The sequence below is a fragment of the Gasterosteus aculeatus genome, chromosome 6, assembly GCF_964276395.1.
Source record: "Gasterosteus aculeatus chromosome 6, fGasAcu3.hap1.1, whole genome shotgun sequence".
Lineage (NCBI taxonomy): Eukaryota > Metazoa > Chordata > Actinopteri > Perciformes > Gasterosteidae > Gasterosteus > Gasterosteus aculeatus.
The window spans coordinates 13230384-13252612 of NC_135693.1; the positions used below are offsets into that span (position 1 = coordinate 13230384).

At 41.5% G+C, this 22229-nt stretch overlaps 1 protein-coding gene across 11 annotated transcripts in view; it reads right to left on the reverse strand.

The window, feature by feature from the left end:
- The window catches only part of LOC120820825 (obscurin), a 44771-nt gene that overhangs the window by 16088 nt on the left and 6454 nt on the right, over window positions 1-22229 (reverse strand). For 10 of the 11 annotated variants that reach the window (XM_078104484.1, XM_078104479.1, XM_078104482.1 and 7 more), the window contains 5 exons: window positions 21839-22141; window positions 7100-7414; window positions 6666-6968; window positions 2119-2433; window positions 1685-1987 (listed from right to left, as the gene is read on the reverse strand). In XM_078104484.1, the coding sequence (XP_077960610.1) occupies window positions 1685-1987; window positions 2119-2433; window positions 6666-6968; window positions 7100-7414; window positions 21839-22141 (1539 nt within the window). The remainder of the gene's footprint in view (window positions 1-1684; window positions 1988-2118; window positions 2434-6665; window positions 6969-7099; window positions 7415-21838; window positions 22142-22229) is intronic. The other variant, XM_078104481.1, reaches the window with a different exon arrangement.

Sequence of the window (22229 nt, forward strand, 5' to 3'; positions counted from 1 at the left end):
GTGTATTCAAACATATGCTGAAACACGTTGCAAACAAACAGGGAAATGCTTCTTTCTAAATACATGCAGGACATTATAAGTAGGGACAAGGTGGAACAAACAGGCGTCACGTGTGCTCAGCAGAACTAGTCCAAAGCCAACGTGCTGTATGTGACATTCTCCTCATCTGCTTCAACCTGTTGGGAAAACAACAAATGGGAAAATGGAAGAAGGAAAAGAATGTCTCATTCTGCAAAGAAAGTTCTAAAATCTAGTGTGACCAATAACAAAATTAAGTACTGAACAAAAGCACGTCACAGTCAGTGAGTTTCGGTTTTCTTTATATTTACATTTTGAGCCCTTTGTTGCCTCACGGAAACCACAGTACTATACGTCACATCCGCATCCTGCTCAACATATGACCGCTGGGTAAAAGGAGTGAATTATATGAGGGAGAAGAACAAACAGGTTCTGTTTTTGAATAATTACACATTGTTTTATTGTGTTTTATTGTTATTGTGTATTTAGTTGCAATTGTGAATGGTATATGATTTATGATCATCTCTGCAGTCATGGATTACCTGGCTTGAAGGTTTCCTCCTGGGCTTCACGACACTGTATGTTACTTCCTCTTCAGCCTGCGCAGAAGAAACAAACCACAATTCAGAGGGTCCTTTAAACGTTCATAAATGTCCCGTAAATGTACTTTCCCACAGTTTCAATGAAACATCACTTTCAACAAAAAATCAGCCTTGCTCAAACATGAAAAATAACACAAAGCAGAAATGACCTTGGTTGGACACAGCTCAGTTAATCTATCTGATCGTTTGCTGAGATATCACATCAACATATTAGGTGTTAAGATGCAGTGTTGTGCAAGTCAAAGTATAATTGTTTGCAATTAAATGATCACCCTATCAATGTGACGTAAAGACATTTCCACTCTCAAAGAAGTGCCTTTATTCTGTGGTTCCTTCTTTTTGGTGTAAATACATTTATTCATCTTACCTCCTTCATTGCTGAAGATGCTGATTTATTCTGCTCTAAATGTGAAACAGTAAAGAATCTGATTACTGTCAATATAAATATAAAAACATAAAGAAAAAAATGAAATGATATAATTATATTCATCTAAGTTTAGCTGCTTACTGTGTCTTTTCAACATGATCCAGAAGAACAAGGCGACCATTAAAGTGAAGATCAACACGCTCGTAAGGATGAGAGTTTCCGTTCGGCCAAATGAAGCACTTCTATGTGAATAAAAACACAAAATGCAAAGGAATTAAATAGAATTCATCAACCATATTACACACTTCAACATTTTGTATTACCACTCAGTCTTCATATGTATATATACAATATATTCCATTTAAATACATTTCAGTTTATAATTGTTATATTCACCATAAAATGGACACAGTTCTCTAAACACTGCAAGTCAATTCAAAGCCTTCTAACCTGTTTTGTCCCATCTGAACTGTTGTACGTGTCGTTGTGGGTAAAAAGGTGGAGAGATTCTCTGTATGCGTTGTTTCTTGTAACGGTGCTTCTTGTATTTAAAAAAAAAAAACAGAAGACAAGAATAAGTAAAACAAAAATATTTTTTCCTTCTGTCTTCCATGTTTAATCAAAGGATCACAAATTCATTGACATTCACAAACATTTATGAGCCGATATGTTTCTCTTTTATAATTGTAGTACTTACTTGTGTTAGGTTGCTCAGTAACAGTCAGGCGCACAGGGAACTGGAGGTTTCCACTGACACATAAATACCAGCCGCTGCTCTCCGTCTTCAGTCCTCTCATAGTCACGCTGAAAACATTGGGGACATTTCTATCGATGGTGAACTCTGTTCCATCTATTGATCCAGACCGTTGAGTCACACAGGAGCTGCCCATCCTGCACCACCTCATTTCTCCAGGGTTACGCTGATGGTGGCATTTGATGGTTACGTCACCTCCTAGAAATGCTGTTTTCTCTTGATTATCCACGTAGAGACTGCGTGTACCTTCAGGGAAAGCAAATAGAAAAATGGTGGAGCCCCAAAAACAAACATTGTCTAAAGACAATAATGAGACAGCTTAATTTTTTGTGAGTGTAAAGGGCTTGAAGTGCTTGAATGTGCTTGAAGACTCTTACCTGTGGTGACTGACAGGTGAAAATATTCTCTTTCATCTGCTCCATCATTAATCTCCACAGCACACCAGTAATGCGAGTCGTCATTTGTCAGTTCATTTACAGTCACAGTGAAGATTTTTTGGATTTTATCATCAGATATTGAAAACTTTGTTGAGTTTTTCTGGTTTGTTTTAACTTGATAAGTGCAGGTGTTCCAATCGTATCCTTTACACAAGTATTTCACATGGTTTGTATATTGTGAGGAATAGAGACACGGGATTGAGATTGAACCACCAGCCTTCACTGACACTTCACTGACTCTTATGCTGTGAATTCCTGCAACAAGAAAATATACAACCGTTTACAACATTTCTCTTTCACATAAAAGAATAACATTTAATAATGAGACATATTCTGTGTTCCTCTCCTGTGTGACATTTTAACAAGTGTAGTATTTAATCACTCATTCCAACACACCTTTCCAGTAAGCCTGACTTAACAAACAAATAGAATTACCCTGTGACTGACCTGTGAGTCCAGCGAGGATGAGAAGAACTCTGAGAGGAACATCCATGTCGGTTAGTGAGCCCAGACGGACAAACAGCATCACGGCTGCTGCGCGGACTAATTTGCTACTTCCTGACTTCCCTAAAAATGCAATTGCAACTGTAACATCTCTCTTCCTCTTCCTTTTTAGATAGTTACGCTAATCTGGAGTAAAGTGTTTTACATTGACAGAAAAAAAACAGTAAAACACACAATAATAAAACACTTGAATTAAAAATAATAGTTCTTTTTTTAATTTTCAGGGGGTTTTTGCACAAAAATAAAGAGTTAGAAATATTACATTGTTAACTTTGATTTCTTTGAGTCTGCCATTTCTCATTTATGCACAACATTGCACCACTGTCTGGCCACTGCTTTCATCTTGCCTGTCTCTCTGTGACGCCTGCATTGTGACCACGCGTCATTTCATCAGAAAAACAGCGACTCATGCTTTTATGAGGCTACTCGTTTTATTTGCTTACACATTTAGCTCGATATCAAGTTACTTACGGTCTGAAAAAAAATGCGAATGCTCGGCTGCTGTCACAGTTTTCCCTTCTTTTTAGGTAACCTAAAATCCTCCATTACTCTACCTTAAGGTGACAAACTCATTTCAGGTTCACGCCAGATTCTGCCCACTTCGACCGAACGCGGGCCGGCAGTACGGTCCATATAAGTACATAGATATATTTTACATATTCTCTGCTGTATATTGGGGGGACAGATTGGTACCTTTTCAATATTGGGGGGGACACGACTCCCCCACAGAATACGTGGTTACGCCGATGCGGTCAGATATCAAAACACACTTCCGGGGAATTGATGGCAGAGAGAGTAATTTTTATTTTAAATATTGATGAATGAAGAAAAAAAAGGGCTCGAGCAGAAGGGGCACTTTTCTCATCCCGAGCAAAAGTGCAGGTGCTTGAGCACCACTAGGGGTCCATCTGTGCACGTGGCTGACTTCTTCTGACTGATCAGAGTTGTTTTATTCACATCGACTCGTTTGGCGCTGTTGGAGCGCGTCGCCGCTACTATTCACCGCTACAGCAGAACACTGCATTCCGAGGTCAGCCTTGGTTTTACGCTATGGTGGAGGCCAACAAGGGATACGAGTTAATGTACAGGAGCAGAACTATAACATTACTTAAATCTCGTCTATAAATATGAAAATGTATAAACATGAATATAACCAGGTGGCTTTGATGAGCGCTGTCAGACCAGGACTTTAAAAAGGACTCCGGGGCAGAAGGGTGAACATATTAGGTCGTCTTTATTAGGCTCTCCCACACTGGATGAAATAAACAGCTATGAAAAAAGCTATTGACAAAATCTGAAAGAAATGATCTATGAACAGAAAATCACTCTTCACAGAGGAATACATAAAGAAAACTCAAAATCGCTCCATTAGGAGGAAAACCAAAAATGCTATGAAAAAACTCAAGGTCATTTTTAAGAAAACTTGTAAACTAAAAATCACTCGTGAGGAGGCGAGGCTCACTGCGTCTGTGGTGGCAGGCTTGGGCAGACGAAAGGGAGGCGCAGACTATAAGACACATGAGGGCAATGGGAAGCAGGTGGACACAATCAGGAATCAGGGAAGACAATTCGACTGGTGACACATGAGGGGCAAGTGACCTGAAACGAGAGGAAGGTTAATCTTTCAAAACGGGAAATGACAAGACAAAACCCCAACTTGACGTCCCCGCGGTGTGACAAGTGCAGGGGGACAGTGGTTAAAACGGAATAAGGAACCTCCGTTTATCAAGATCGTTGTTGGTTTTAAAAAAAAAAAGCTTCTTCCTCTGACATGTGTAGCAAGTACATTTCCCCACTTTATCTGTTTTGTAAGATCATCTGTTCTCGGCCTGCAACATGTTGATTATCAGCAGTGTCATGGATTCATTTGTAACATTGTTCACATTTTAAAGTAAAAAGAGGGTTTACAAGTTCAAACATTTAGGAAATATGTAAGCTGAGAAGCGATCGTAGTCATAAACCGACTGAAGGAGGCAGTACAGTACTGTTTGAACACATTATATAGGTTTTCATCAACAGGTTTTACAATGCTTTGACTAGTGGTTTCACTCCTGGCAGTAATCCCTGTGCGCCAAATGAAAAGCCAGCAAATAAGAAATTATTGGTATTTAAATAATACCAGAAGAAAGTATTTTTGGGCATAACTATCATTGTTGTTGTTGGCTATTTTCTCTTACTGTATATTGTCTAACTGGTTTATCTATCTGACTCGTGCTGAGGACCCACACATCCACAGAACACATTTATTGGAGCAACACACACTCGAATAAACTGAGCTTTTCTCTCAGACACTAACGAGGCGATGATACAACACGTTAGATTATACATTTCTTTCGGTTGAGTGAAACCCTCCCCCTCTGTCCTAACCTAAGATAATAAAATGTTATTGGAAATGATCATGAAATATGGATGATTGGCTCTTTAAAAAAAGAAAAACCTAAATGTTTTCTCATATCCTGACGAAAACCCTTTTTGTTTTAGTTAAATATTCTAAGACAACTTCCCATCATTGCCCTTTTTTTCACGAGTCGGGTTTCTCTCTGCTCTCTCTGTCAGAATAATGTGAGCTTTAATGATAATGAACTTGCTTCTTTCTAAATAGATAACAAAGTTAAGTACTGATCAAAAGCATGTCAGTCAGTGTGTTTCGGTTTTCTTTATATTTACCTTTTGAACCCTTTGTTGCCTCACGGAAACAACAGAACTATAATTCCTCATCCTGCTCAACATATGACTGCTGGGTAAAAAAAGTAAATTATATGAGGGAGAAGAACAAACAGGTTCTGTTTTTGATTAATTACACATTGTTTTATTTACTTGCAATTGTGAATGGTATATGATTTATGATCATCTCTGCAGTCATGGATTACCTGGCTTGAAGGTTCCCTCCTGGGCTTCACGACACTGTGTGTTACTTCCTCTTCAGCCTGCGCAGAAGGAACAAACCACAATTCAGAGGGTCCTTTAAACGTTCATAAATGTCCCGTAAATGTACTTTCCCACAGTTTCAATGAAACATTACTTTCAAAAAAAAATTCAGCCTTGCTCAAATAAAGCAGAAATGACCATGGTTGGACACAGCTCAGTTAATCTATCTGATCGTTAACTGTGATATCACATAAACATATTAGGTGTTAAGATGCAGTGTTGTTCAGTTAAACTTCTGCAAAGTCAAAGTATAATTTTTGCACTTAAATGATCACCCTATCAATGTGACGTAAAGACATTTCCACTCTCAAAGAAGTGCCTTTGTTCTGTGGTTCCTTCTTTTTGGTGAAAATACATTTATTCATCTTACCTCCTTCATTGCTGAAGATGCTGATTTATTCTGCTCTAAAAGTGAAACAGTAAAGATTCTGATTACTGTCAATGGAAATATAAAAACATGAAGAAAAAAAGTAAAATAACACAATTGTATTGATCAAAGTTCAGCTGCTTACTGTGTATTTTCAACATGAACCAGAAGCACAAGGCGGACAATAAAGTGAAGATCAGAACCCTCGTAAGAATGAGGGTTTCCGTTCGGCCAAATGAAGCAATTCTATGTGAATAAAAACACAAAATGCAAAGGAATTAAATATAATTCATCAATCGTATTACACACTACAACATGTTTTATTACCACTCAGTCTTCAAATTTAAATATTCCATATACTCCATTTAAATCCATTTCCCTTTATAATTGTTATATTCACTATTAAATGGACACAGTTCTCTAAACACTGCATGTCAATTCAAAGCCTTCTAACCTGTTCTGTCCCTTCTGAACTGTCGTAGGTGTCGTTCCGGGTAAAAAGGTGGAGAGATTCTCTGTATGCGTTGTTTCTTGTAACGGTGTTTCTACTTAAAAAAAAAAAAGAGTAAGTAAAACAAAACTATTTATTCCTTCTGTCTTCCATGTTTAATCAAAGGATCACAAATTCATTGACATTCACAAACATTCATCAGCCGATATGTTTCTCTTTTATAATTGTAGTACTTACTTGTGGTAGGTTGCTCAGTAACAGTCAGGCGCACAGGGAACTGGAGGTTTCCACTGACACATAAATACCAGCCGCTGCTCTCCGTCTTCAGTCCTCTCATAGTCACGCTGAAAACATTGGGGACATTTGTATCGATGGTGAACTCTGTTCCATTTATTGATCCAGACCGTTGAGTCACACAGGAGCTGCCCATCCTGCACCACCTCATTTCTCCAGGGTTATGCTGATGGTGGCATTTGATGGTTATGGCACCACCTAGAAATGCTGTTTTCTCTTGATTATCCACGTAGAGACTGCGTGTACCTTCAGGGAAATCAAATAGAAAAATGGTGGAGTCCCAAAAACAAACATTGTCTAAAGACAATAATGAGACAGCTTAATTTTGTGTGAGTCTAAAGGGCTTGAAGTGCTTGAATGAGCTTTAAGACTCTTACCCGTGGTGACTGACAGGTGAAAACGATACCCGTCATCTGCTCCATCATTATCCTCCACACCACACCAGTAATACAAGTCGTCATTTGTCAGTTCATTTACAGTCACAGTGAAGATTTTTTGGATTTTATCATCAGATATTGAAAACTTTGCTGAGTTGCTTTGGTCTGTTCGACCTTGATAAGTGCAGTAGTTCAAATAATATCCTTTACACAAGTACTTCACATGGTTTGTATATTTTGAGGAATAGAGACACGGGATTGAGATTGAACCACCAGCCTTCACTGACACTTCACTGACTCTTATGCTGTGAATTCCTGCAACAAGAAAATATACAACCGTTTACAACATTTCTCATTCACATAAAAGAAGAACATTTAATAATGAGACATATTCTGTGTTCCTCTCCTGTGTGATATTTAAACAAGTGTAGTGTTTAATCACTCATTCCAACACACCTTTCCAGTAAGCCTGACTTAACAAACAAATAGAATTACCCTGTGACTGACCTGGGAGTCCAGCGAGGATGAGAAGAACTCTGAGAGGAACATCCATGTCGGTTAGTGAGCCCAGACGGACAAACAGCATCACGGGCTGCTGCGCGGACTAATTTGCTACTTCCTGACTTCCCTAAACATGCAATTGCAACTGTAACATCTCTCTTCCTCTTCCTTTTTAGACAGTGACGCTTTTCCGGAGTAAAGTGTTTTACATTGACAGAAAAAAACAGTAAAACACACAATAATAAAACACTTGAATTCAAAATAATAGTACTGACTTCTTTTTTTAATTTTCAGGTGTTTTTTGCACAAAAATAAAGAGTAAGACCTATTACATTGTTAACTTTAATTTCTTTGAGTCTGCCATTTCTCATTTATGCACAACATTGCACCACACCCCAAAGTTATCCAACTCAAATGAATCCAGATGTTCTGGAGATTACTGATAAGGTGAGAATATGAATAAAAGATATTGTGGCGGTATGTAGAGGATCACATTGAAGCCATTGTTTGGAGCATTGGGGATGAAAACATTGTTTATATCATTGATTCTGGGGTGAACTGTGTCTTTAGGTTTGCTTTGGATCATGACAGTAAAGTAAGTCGAAACCTTTAAACTGATAATCTCACTTCCTGATTTGTTCAATTTATTTTGGTCCATATTCAAACTAGTGCTTTTGTGTGTCCAACAGTTTGTGCCAAATCATTATTTTAACACGTCTCTTACACACAATACTGAGTATTACTGAATGTTGAACAATACTCTGAATTCAGTGCACAGCAGGATAAAATTTGGAGTCAGTGATACGATTTAAGCCAATTTGTTTTCACTTGCTACTCACAAAAACTTTCCCCACTGTCACAATTTCACTGTGAATTCATGAATAACCACAACGACTGTTATTTTACAGTGATTGGATCAAATGAATTTTGAATGACCATCAGTTTTTTAAAATAAAAACACAATGTTAATGATACATATTAGTGTCTTGTGCTCAATTAAAGTACAGGACTTAAACAGCAATAGAGAAACAATATCTTAATAATTATAAATCAGGCCCAGATATATGTATTGCATTCCAACTATAGTTTAGCACTTACCCATCAGTCCAGCAAGTATTAGGTGAAAAACATACTGAGAAGTCATGCTTGCATCCATCTCCAGAACGAAATGTCACTTTCACTTTCTGTATTGTGGTCGTTGACTCTAACTCTGTTGCTTCCTCATTTTATGCGTTTATTCATCGTCTTATAATCAATTGGTCATATTTGTTTGGTTAAATATTTGAATATGGGTGGGGACTACACACATCTACATTGTTTAGCTTACATCACAAAACAAACGGTATTAAAGAGGGAAAATAAATGATAACCTTACATTGACCAGAGTCAGTTTGTCTTTAACCTCATACTGACCTGAGGTCAGTGCGAAAAGAAAGTTTGCAGGGAGGCTTTCTTTAACCCTGCGCTGGTGAACACCAGTTCGGAAAGAAAATTTAAGGGGGGGAACACACAGTAGAAACCTGTGGGGACCCCTGTGGTGTCTGTGGCTTGGCCAACAGAGCCGTTTCACCCAGAGAGAGAGATCTGTAATGGTAAAAAATATGTTATAACATTGTTTTGTGCTAAAGCCATGTCTTAAGTGTCCTGTATTTGACCCTGACGTGCAAAGAGCAGTATGATACAAAATGTTAGTTTGCAGCTGTGCTCTGAGAAGGGAGGACGGTTGACTCGATCTCATGGAAGCTTCAAAGCAAAGGACTCCTCTTCATGGCCTTGGTTGATATCTTATTCTGCACGAAAGTTCTGGATCCAAGTTTTACTTTTATGTCAAGTAACAATGATTTGCAGCGGCCATTGAGGAGGATCTTGTGTGTGTGTGCTACCCTCAGCTTCACCTGGGTTCTTATCTCAACCTGCTTTGAAGCTTCTCGTAACGGGCACGGAGAATGTCCTTCATATGTGTATAAAAACTCAGTGTCTTTTGTGCTCGGAGACGCCATTTCCACAGAGCACTGTGATACGTGCCTGGGTATTTGACCTCCTGCTTGCAAGCAATAAATGGACTTTTTGCAACTTTGATCATTCATCAAGACTCTGTTTTATCAGACAAATCATTCTCTTCTACCGAGCTTTTATTGAAATATTCCACAACAGATCACACCTGGGTGTGAAGGAACACTCCTTATTACTTGTGCCCTGTTGTCTTGTCTGTCTACTGTCGCGCACTAACCGCCAAGACAAATTCCTTATATGTTTAGCATATTTTGGCAAATAAATGTTTCCTGATTCCTGATTTCCTGATTCCTTTCGGGGGTCTTATGTCCTGCAGCAGAACACTGCATTCGGAAGTCAGCCTTGGTTTTACGCTATGGTGGAGGCCAACAAGGGATAAGAGTTAATGTACAGGAGCGTCACTATTTGAGAGCAATACTGCTTTATATTTTCAATTATTATTGGGTGCCTGAGTTATTTCCATTACATAAAAAATAAGTTAAAAAATCACTTAAATCTCCTATATAGATATGAAAATGTATAAACATGAATATAACCAGGGGTCTCTGATGAGTGGAGGGGGGCAGTGGTTAAAAATGGAGTAAGGAACCTCCGTTGATAAAGAGAGTTGTTTGTTTTTCAAAAGAAGCTTCTTCCTCTGACTCAACTGTCATGAATCAGACCTCTAGCTCCCTCTGATGGCCACTGGAGGGCCCCATCACCTGAGCATTGACTTCCCGGACTCCATTTCCCATGAAGCCCGTACAGAGACTAATCACCGGCACATTTCCCATTATCTGCTCTACTTAAGCAGCATTCACACTCATACTCATTGTCAAGTATTGATTTGCCCCCGGCTGACACTTTTAAGCAGCAGTGTCATGGATTCGTTTGTAACATTGTTCACATTTTAAAGTAAACAGAGGGTTTACAAGTTCAAACATTTAAGAAATATCTAAGCTGAGAAGCGATCATAGTCATAAACCGACTGTACAGTACTATTTGAAAACCTTAAATGGGTTTTTACCAACAGTTTTTACAATGCTTTGACTAGTGGTTGCACTCCTGGCAGTAATCCCTGTGAGACAAATGAAAGGCAATAAATAGGAAATTATTGGTATTTAAATAATACCAGAAAAAAAGTATAGTGGGGCCTAATTATCATTGTTGTTGGCTAATTCTTTACAGTTTTAACTGCTTTTTCCTATATTCTCTAACTCGTTTATCTATGTGACTCGTGCTGAGGACCCACACACCCTCACAGACCAGGAACTCTTACCGACACACATCCATAGAACACACTGGACATTCGGATTCTTCAATTCACAGAGATTTATTGGAGCAACACACACACACTAATAAACTGAGCTTTCTCTCAGACACTAATGAGGCGATGATACAACACGTTAGTTTATACATTTCTTTCATCATCCGATTGAGTGAAACCTCCCCCCTCTGTCCAAACAGAAAAACTGTCCTTCTGATGTTTTCACACTACCCCCCCTTCACCAGCACCCCCGCCCTCTGTGCTACGTCGATGTCGGCCTGGCTTCCTCATTGCTGTCCGTTGACCCCGTCTCACCCCCCCCCCCGTTCTGTCTCCTCGCGCCTACACACACACACACACTGATGAGGCCGTGTCCCACTGCTAGTGTCCCGTTTTAACGTAATATAATATCATTGGAAATGAACATGAAATATGGATGATTGGCTCTTTAAAAGAAGCAAACCCAAAATGTTTTCTCATATCCTGGTGAATAACCTTTTTCTTTTAGGTAAATAATCAAAGAGAACTTCTCATCATTTCCTTTTTTTCACGAGTCGGGTTGCTCTCTGCTCTCTGTGTCAGAATAATGTGAACTTTATTGCTATTGAATAATGACACAACATTTAAAGCCAAGAGTTTAACAAACATATGCTAAAACACGTTGCAAACAAACAGGGAAATGCTTCTTTCTAAATACATGCAGAACATTATAAGTAGGGTCAAGGTGGAACAAACAGGCGTCACGTGTGCAGCAGAACTAGTCCAATGCCAATGTGCTGTATGTGACATTCTCCTCATCTGCTTCAACCTGTTGGGAAAACAACAAATGGGAAAATGGAAGAAGGAAAAGAATGTCTCATTCTGCAAAGAAAGTTCTAAAATCTAGTGTGACCAATAACAAAATTAAGTACTGAACAAAAGAAATGAATTATATGAGGGAGAAGAACAAACAGGTTGTGTTATTGATTAATTACACATTGTTTTATTTAGTTGCAATTGTGAATGGTATATGATTTATGATCATCTCTGCAGTCATGGATTACCTGGCTTGAAGGTTCCCTCCTGGGCTTCACGACACTGTATGTTACTTCCTCTTCAGCCTGCGCAGAAGGAACAAACCACAATTCAGAGGGTCCTTTAAACGTTCATAAATGTCCCATAAATGTACTTTCCCACAGTTTCAATGAAACATCACTTTCAACAAAAAATGTAGCCTTGCTCAAATATAAAAAATAATATAAAGCAGAAGTGACCATGGTTGGGACACAGCTCAGTTAGTCTATCTGATCGTTAACTGTGATATCACATCAACATATTAGGTGTTAAGATGCAGTGTTATTCAGTTAAACTTCTGCAAAGTCAAAGTATAATTTTTGCACTTAAATGATCACCCTATGAATGTGATGTAAAGACATTTCCACTCTCAAAGAAGTGCCTTTATTCTGTGGTTCCTTCTTTTTGGTGTAAATACATTTATTCATCTTACCTCCTTCATTGCTGAAGATGCTGATTTATTCTGCTCTAAATGGGAAACAGTAAAAAATCTGATTACTGTCAATATAAATATAAAAACATAAAGAAAAAAATAATATAACACAATTGTATTGATCAAAGTTCAGCTGCTTACTGTGTCTTTTCAACATGAGGCAGAAGCACAAGGCGACCTGATAATCAAAAGTTATTTTCATGGGCTTAGTTGGGGGTTTTGCTGTCTTGTCTTGATTTAAGAGTTAAGTAAGGGGGTGGGCAGGATCTGCCAAGCAGGCAGACACGAGTCCGACAGGATGGGGAGTCAGTTTCTGTCCTGGCTGAGGAATGTAAGGTCTGCGGGTCAACTAGAAGATTTACCAGCCAAAGGGGGGTTAGAGACACACCAACACTATTCAACATACACACTCTGTTTACGATGTTTACGTTAAGTCAGGAGTCTGGACATTGGATGTGACCGGATCTTAGATGCGGGAGGTGGAAGGTCCTCCTCTACGCCAGTTTAGGGCCAATAGAAATCTTTCCTTCTCTGTCTTTCAAGGGTTATAAAACATGATGTTCTTGCTGATGTTAGTTAGTTGTTCTTCCGGCCTGTGTGCTGCCTGAACTGCTCCTGCCTTTGCAAACGCAGCGCTGATACTTGACCTGTGATCTGACAAATAAATTTTCCAGAACGAGAGAAGTCATTCGGCTGAATTTTTGATAACCCCGACCGGGCTCCAAATCTTGAACACGTATTCTTACAATTTGGTGACCCCGACGTGATTTGCTGACCTGGACAAAGAAAGACGGGGACGTCCGTTTTCCGGACCGAGCCGAAAGGACCGGCGGCGTGGTTCAGCATTGACAACAGGCGCGCAAACAGAATCAGGTGAGCAGACAACCTTTTGTTCTAAATGAATAAAATGTCTGTGATTGGATACTTCTAAAAAGATTTGTTGTCAACTGCAGAATTCGTCTCTGTCCATTGACTGAATAAGGTCGTTATAAGACCATTAAATTTAAAACTAAATTTGAAAATTTCCTGTTGATCACATGTAAAGTATAAGCACATACTCACACTGAATTCAACGTTAGGGAAAGTGAATAAGTGTCCATAGGTTTAGGGATTTAGGTAAAAATATATATAATCTTAGTCGGTAGAAATCCAAGTTGCAATCCGTGTGGTACGTAGATACCTCTGGTAACTGCAGTCCCACGTTTGCATGCAGTGGACTGGCAGTTTAGAATAGTGTAGGGATTTAGGTTTAGGGACTTAGGTAAATACATGAAGAGTTTAAAAAGGAATGACGGGGCTCACTTGAGTTCCCTGAGGTCGACTCTTAGTCTGTAGAAATCCAAGTTACAATCCGTGTGGTACGTAGATACCTCTGGTAACTGCAGTCCCACGTTTGCATGCAGTGGACTGGCAGTTTAGACAGTGTAGGGGTTTAGGTTTAGGTTTAGGTTTAGGTTTAGGGACTTAGGTAAATATATGAGGAGTTTAAAAAGGAATGACGGGGCTCACTTGAGTTCCCTGAGGTCGACTCTTAGTCTGTAGAAATCCAAGTTACAATCCGTGTGGTACGTAGATACCTCTGGTGACTGGGGTCCCACGTTTGCATGCAGTGGGCTGGCAGTTTAGAATAGAGCAGGGATTTATGTTAATCTTAGTCTGTAGAAATCCAAGTTGCAATCCGTGTGGTACGTAGATACCTCTGGTCCTGCAGTCCTACTCGTGTGATTCTTGGACTGGCAGGTTAGAATATTAGATGAAGAAATAAGGACACAGGGAAAGATTTGTTGTTTTTCATACTGGGAAATGTGTGGGTGGTTGGTGTAACTCCTGGTGTTTTACCGAACCTGGAAGCTGGGCGTATCAGGACTTGAAAAAGGACTGAGAATCCGACAGTGAAAAGTGTTTGACCGGATTACACATCTGTGGGGATATGTATTAAAGGGTAAAAGGGAAAATCATAGTTAAATGATGGTGGTATAAATACGAGAGAAATAAAACAATACGAGTGAACTGGTGTTATAAGCCTCAACAATCGAGCGCTGTATTCCTCTAATACAGTAGAAGGTTCTTGATTGGGTTCACAGTATTGGGCATTGAGTCCTTTCTCTTGTGTTCAAAAACCACGTGTGAATAAATAAATAACCTGTGATGAAAATGGAGGAAACCATAACGATATGGGAGAGGTGTAAAGAAGGCACTCTGGGTTTCGCCCTATTTAAGACTTATAAGAGACATATGGATAAAACCCTAGAAAAAGATAGGAAATGTGTAACAAAAATATGTGAAGTGGGTTGCACAGATGCAGGAAAGAGGAATGTTTGGAAGGGAGACAGATTCTCAACCAACAGGCGAGCAGCTGCAGGACCATTTTAGGATGGCGAGAAGAGGAAAAGACCAAGCGCATGCGCTCCTTGCCGTTAAGGGGAGATTTTGTGGAAAAGAGAAGGAAAGTGCAGAAAAGGCAGATGAGTTCTTAGCGGACTGTAGAACATTTCTGGGAGAAATAAATGCGGTATTCGTGAGTAAGACGGCAATGCAGTTGCCGCAAACCAAAGCAGGAGAAGAGAAAGTGCATGAGACCGGTTGTAAATCTAGTGCGCCTCCTCCCTACTCGACAGGCCCATATGCGGAGGCTAATCGGTTGTTAAATGAACCACATCAGATGCCACTGAGGCAAGGGAAAGCTACTAATCCAGGAGAATCTCAGGTTTTGGTAGTTCAAAAAGGGTTGTTACAGGTAACTCCATATCCACATGAAGAGAATGATGGGGTGGAGAAGGTTTCTGCTTTTCTCTCAGAGACGCTACAATATTTGGAGGACAGGCCCCAGTTGGAGCCTGTCGATTGGAGTAATCCAAACACACAGGGTCACTCGACAGTCGTAAAGAAGCGGCAACCCGAGCACAGACCTATGACCTCATTTAATGTAGGGGGAGGAAGAGTTGCAGGAGAAGAAACTTTGTTAGTCATAGCCCAGGAAGAGCGGCAATCAATCACCCGGCGTGGATAGGATGAGCGGGGGAGGCAGGTTGAGTCAGAGGAAGATGAGCCTGGCCCTGCAGATGATTGGGACGAGGAATTTCAGGAGCATGGAGCAGCGCTCGAGTCACAAAAACCACAGTCATCTACTCCGATGGAGCGCCATGAGACAGGGGTTAAGAGGTAATAGGAACAGATATTATCAGGGGAATGCAGCCAGAGCATATGTGCATCAATGTAATGATTTGAAGTCAAAAATCAGACGGGATGCTCAGGCCTCTCATCAACTACCACTGTTAACGGCTATTTGTAGAGACGGAAGTGAAAAAACAACATATGCGCCACTCGCATTGTCAGACCTAAGCATGATGAAGCTCGCATTACCTAAAATAGAGAAGGGTGGTGCAGTGTGGATTCGTGGGTTCCTTGCTCAGTGTGCGGGTAGTGTTCCCGGTTTGGGGGATCTTAGAAGAATTTTTGTGGTTTGTGCCTCACTAGCTGACCTCCAGAAGTTAGAGGGGGAAGCCAGGACCTCTGACCTCCCTGACGGGGAGCCTCTGGCAAATTGGGTGTCAGTGCTCTGGCCAAAGCTCAGACTCCAATATCCTGTGAAGGTGGCTACCACAGAACTCACTTATGTTCCCCCACACGACAGTGAGGGTGGAAATAGTTATTTAAGGAGAGTCGGAGAATTATGGGACAACAAGTTAGGGGAAGATGTCATGGATGATCACAGAACCAAGCTTCTTTTTCGCGGCGCCATAGAGTCAGCTGTCTCGGAGACAATGAAGAACCAACTAAGAGGAATAGTGGGGTTGTCTGTCATGAATTTTGATGCTTTGTCCTCACAGATTAAACACTATGTGGACCGGAGCAAAGAAAAATATGATAAGGAAAAGGGTGAATTAAACAATATTCAGTTACAATTGGCGAAAGCACAGCTGGAGGAAAGCAGAGAGAAGGTGAACCAGGGCAAGAGTGAAGCCAAACAGATGACCCAAACAGCGCCATCTCAGGGGGGAAGGGCCACCTCAATATGACACTTATCCAGACCCCCCTCCCTTCCCATGTGCGCCAGCCTGCCAGCAGCCACAACAGGCCGCGTACACTCCTCCACAGGCTTACTATCCCCAACCTTATGCCCCGCAACCACAACACATGATGGGGGCCCCACTGTACGGTGGCTTCAGGCAACCGAAAAGACAGTGGGGAGGGGGAAATTGTGGCCGAGTTCCAAACAATGGAGGGCAGTTTAGACAACGACAGAATACTTGTTTCAGCTGTGGGCAGCTTGGACATTGGTCCGACGCATGCCCCCATCCACCTCAGGGTCAGAGGCCTCAGTCCAACCCAGCTCAATACCCTTATGATATCTATCCACCACAAGCACCACATACACTACAACAGGGTAATAGCCTGCGGCATCAGGCCCCAGGTCATCAGCATATGCCATAGGGGTTCCCAGATCCGACGGCTGACGGTAACCTGTTCCCAGAACCCATGGTGACTCTGACAATCAACGGAAGAGACATTTTGTGTTCCCAAAATATCATTATGCAAATGACGAAGGGATGTATCCCTGTAACATTCCCGGATGGGACACAGCAACGATGTGCCACACCCCACTCTTATGGCCACCAGTTGCTGCAAGCTGAAGTTCAACAGACGCTGAATGCAGAGGTCTGGTGGGGGAGAGTGGAGGACTATGATCGAACTGTTCTGCATGAGACTGTCCGCCGTTGGGGCCCATGGTTCAAGGTATTACACCCGACTGAACCACCTGCGGATCCTCCTCATTGCACGATGAACTTTTCGCTGTCTCCTGATGAGAACTATGACACCCTGTGGAGTGGACTTGAGTTTGAAAGCGAGGTCCATGGACATCCTGCTGTTAAGGTCCGAGAGATCTATGTGGGGAAACAAGGTGTGGCAGCTGCGGTGGAACTAACCTCTGAGTTACAAGTTCTATATGCGCTACAAGAGACCTCTGCTCCTCACATCACCTTGCTCATCCAAAGCGGAGGAGAAGCCGAGAACATGGGGCCGATGGTTAAAGCGGGGGTTGATGCCACGGACTGGGTGCCCACTCAAAATGTTAACTTACATTACTCTCAGGCTAATGACATGTACCGTATTGCACATACCTCAGAAGTAAAACTTATACCAGAGAAACACCTGCTAAGCCGCACACATGGTAGGGAAAATACTGACCATGAGAACACACAGCTCATGCTAGATAATTTTCCTGATACATTTTGGACAAAAGGGGGAGCTGATGTGGGATTGATTCCAATGGCCCCAGTGGTAATTGAATTAAAAACCGGAACGGTCCCAATTTACCGTCCTCAGTACCCCTTAAGGGAGGAACAAATCGCAGGGATAGAAAAAACAATTGAAGTGTTGCTGCAGGCAGGTGTATTGGAGAGGACGGGGTCCCCCTGGAATACCCCGATTAACCCGGTCCCTAAACCCGGAAAGCCTGACTATAGAATGGTGCATGATTTGAGGCTCGTCAACAAAGTTGTAGTACCAACTCACTATGGCACCCCAAATCCTTATACAATGTTAAATGCAATAGGCCCTGATAAAAGATGGTTCACCTGCATTGACCTGGCGAATGCTTTTTTCTGTGTCCCTCTAGCTGTGAGCTCGAGACAAATGTTTGCGTTTCCGTATAAGGGGCGGCAATATACATATACGCGGTTACCAGACCGGTTCTGCAGTGGTTACAGGAAAACGGCTTCAAAGTGTCTAAATCGAAATTGCAGATTGGGAGACAGAAGGTGACTTTTCTGGGGAGAATTGTGTCACCATCAGGGCAAGCTATGACTGACACACAGAAGTCGGCCCACGACGGTTAGAGAAATGATGAAATTCTTAGGACTTGTGACATGGAGCAAGAATTTTATACCTGATTTCTCGGTGCAGGTGGCCCCCTTGAGGGCGCTAATATTGGGTGCAGGCTATAAAAACTACTCAAAGCCTTTGGTGTGGATCCGGGAGGCGGAGGCTGCATTTATTGCCACCGAGCAGGCTATGGCCAGCGCAGCCACGTTTCACCCCCCTGACTACTCGAGACCCATCCATCTGGATGTTGTGAAAAGAACGGATTTGTGAATTCCGTTCTGTTTCAAAAGGGGGAGGGTAACATAGATCGTAAGGTTTTGATGTGCTATAGTGGTAAGCTGGATAACGTGGAAATAGGGTATCCCTCGTGTGTCAGAAACGTAGCTGCTATTGGAAGAGCGTTGATTGAAACGGCCCATATAACAATGGAACACCAGACTGTTGTGCACACATCGCATGGAATAGTTGCGTTCTTACAGTCAAACGCGTTCACACTTTCCACGGCAAGACAATCAGTCATTGAAAATTAAGAGATAAGGTTGTGTAAGATTTAAATGAGGAATGAAGGTGATAAGGAATTAGGAGAGTTGTTGTATATATTGTCCATTTTTTGGATTAATGTTTGTAGTTTTTCGAGTTTTCTCCTAAATTCAGAGATGGGCAGTAAATTGTTGAGTGCTGCTATTGAGTGTATAGTGCACGATACACTTGATACAGTATCTTGATGATTGAAGCAAATGTCTGATCAAAGGAACATTTATAGCACCAGTACACGAAATATGGAAACTTGTTACAGACGGTCATCCTGTAATGTTCAACAAGTAGTACACCCTTACATTTGGACACGCTAACCATGAGAGGTTGGTGATCTATCAGTAATGAATGAATAGATTGGATCAAACTGAGCATGAGCTGAGTTTTATCTGCAAGTGTCTGTGACATGTCTCCCACCCTCTGCTTTGCTTTTGGGCTGAAGAGCAATAAAAGTGGAGATTAACACTGAAGGCTGGACTTGGAAGTTTCCAAGTTGAGGGCAAGAGGTATTTGTTGGTATGCGTCGATCCTTTTTCTAGGTGGGTGGAGGTGATCCCCACATAACCAGAAAGAGCAGCAGATGTAGTAAAATGGCTGACCAGAGAACTAATACCCAGATTTGGTATTCCAGAAGTCATACGATCGGATAATGGTTCACACTTCTCGAACGCTGAACTACAAGAAATAGAGAAAACGTTTGGGATCAAGCATAAATTTGGGGCAGTTTATCACCCTCAGTCTCAAGGGCTAGTTGAGAGAGCTAACAGAACCATAAAGGAAGGTTTGGCTAAAGTCTGTGCTAAAACGAAGCGGACGTGGGTGGCAGCCCTGCCAATAGTACTGTATGGGATAAGATCATGTCCTAACTCTAAGTTAGGGATAAGCCCCCATGAGGTATTAACGGGAAGAAAGATGCCTTGTCCGTTAACAACCACTTTGCCTACCACTGTTAGCCCATTGCAGTACCAACATGTGGAAACATCTGACTATATGAGAATGTGTAATAATACTGCGATGAGTATCTCTCAACAGGTGACAGAGATCCTTTCTGAAGATGAAGGAGAGTGTGCACCAGTGGAGGTGGATGACTGGGTACTACGTAAAGTAGCCAGACTCAGTTGGACTGATCCCCGCTGGGAAGGTCCATACAAAGTTGCAGAAGTAACCACGCACTGTGTGATAGTGTGCCGAGAGGGGTACCTGATCAATACAAGTTAACGGATCAGATAGCGGCCGGATGGGAATCATTGCTCCCTTTTTATAACTGTAAACAAAAATGTGGATCGACAAAATTATGTACATTTCAATATCCAGCGGCTCACCGATATGACAAGAGATGCTCTGGAAGGGGTGCACAGCCAACTATCGGCCACCTCATTGATGACTTACCAGAACCGAATGGCTTTGGATATGTTATTAGCTGAAAAAGGAGGAGTGTGTGCGATGTTTGGCCAAGCGTGCTGCACTCTTATCCCCAATAACACCGCCCCAGATGGATCCTTTACTAGAGCATTACACGGACTAAGAGCCATGTCTGTTGAATTAGCTGAACACTCTGGTATAGACGGCACCGTCGGTAATTGGTTTGGTAAATACTTTGGACAATGGAAGGGCTTCTTCCTGTCAGTTTTTCTGACCTTAGTAACCGCAATAGTGGTTTTTGCCCTTTGTGGATGCTGCTGCATCCCCTTTATCAGACAACTATGTCTCCGACGCATCACCTCTGCAATAGATGCTAAAATACCCCTGCCATACCAGATGGCTTTGTTACATGAAAGGATCCAATTGTTAGGGCCGGAGGAGATTGGAGAGGAGATAGGTATGGTAAGAACCGACTTCGAGGGACCTGAAGAAGAAATCCTTTTAGGTTCAACATTCCTGTCCGCGTGATCTGCTAACTGTTGCACACATCATATATAGTGGATGCATACACGTAGATGGTGTGATATTTCTAGGCTAGGATGTATTCTGTGTCTATTATACTCGGTTTAGGTTTTTTGTACTGTTTAGGGATTTCCATGACTGCTGCATTCACCCGTATTCACTGATATAGATATTTAGCGTTTAGATTGGTGGTTTCTTTTGATTTTTTTTGGTTTACATAATGAATTATGTAAAAAGGGGGAATTGATAATCAAAAGTTATTTTCATGGGCTTAGTTGGGGGTTTTGCTGTCTTGTCTTGATTTAAGAGTTAAGTAAGGGGGTAAGCAGGATCTGCCAAGCAGGCAGACACGAGTCCGACAGGATGGGGAGTCAGTTTCTGTCCTGGCTGAGGAATGTAAGGTCTGCGGGTCAACTAGAAGATTTACCAGCCAAAGGGGGGTTAGAGACACACCAACACTATTCAACATACACACTCTGTTTACGATGTTTACGTTAAGTCAGGAGTCTGGACATTGGATGTGACCGGATCTTAGATGCGGGAGGTGGAAGGTCCTCCTCTACGCCAGTTTAGGGCCAATAGAAATCTTTCCTTCTCTGTCTTTCAAGGGTTATAAAACATGATGTTCTTGCTGATGTTAGTTAGTTGTTCTTCCGGCCTGTGTGCTGCCTGAACTGCTCCTGCCTTTGCAAACGCAGCGCTGATACTTGACCTGTGATCTGACAAATAAATTTTCCAGAACGAGAGAAGTCATTCGGCTGAATTTTTGATAACCCCGACCGGGCTCCAAATCTTGAACACGTATTCTTACAGACCATTAAAGTGAAGATCAACACACTCGTAAGGATGAGAGTTTCCGTTCGGCCAAATGAAGCATTTCTATATGAATAAAAACACAAAATGCAAAGAAATTAAATAGAATTCATCATACTCCATTTAAATCCATTTCCCTTTATAATTGTTATATTCACTATTAAATGGACACGGTTCTCTAAACACTGCATGTCAATTCAAAGCCTTCTAACCTGTTCTGTCCCTTCTGAACTGTCGTAGGTGTCGTTCCGGGTAAAAAGGTGGAGAGATTCTCTGTATGCGTTGTTTCTTGTAACGGTGCTTCATGTATTTAAAAAAAAAGACAAAAATATTTATTCTTTCTGTCTTCCATGTTTAATCAAAGGATCACAAATTCATTGACATTCACAAACATTCATCAGCCGATATGTTTCTCTTTTATAATTGTAGTACTTACTTGTGGTAGGTTGCTCAGTAACAGTCAGGCGCACAGGGAACTGGAGGTTTCCACTGACACATAAATACCAGCCGCTGCTCTCCGTCTTCAGTCCTCTCATAGTCACGCTGAAAACATTGGGGACATTTGTATCGATGGTGAACTCTGTTCCATCTATTGATCCAGACGGTTGAGTCACACAGGAGCTGCCCATCCTGCACCACCTCATTTCTCCAGGGTTACGCTGATGGTGGCATTTGATGGTTACGTCACCTCCTAGAAATGCTGTTTTCTCTTGATTATCCACGTAGAGACTGCGTGTACCTTCAGGGAAAGCAAATAGAAAAATGGTGGAGTCCCAAAGACAAACATTGTCTAAAGACAATAATGAGACAGCTTATTTTTTTGTGAG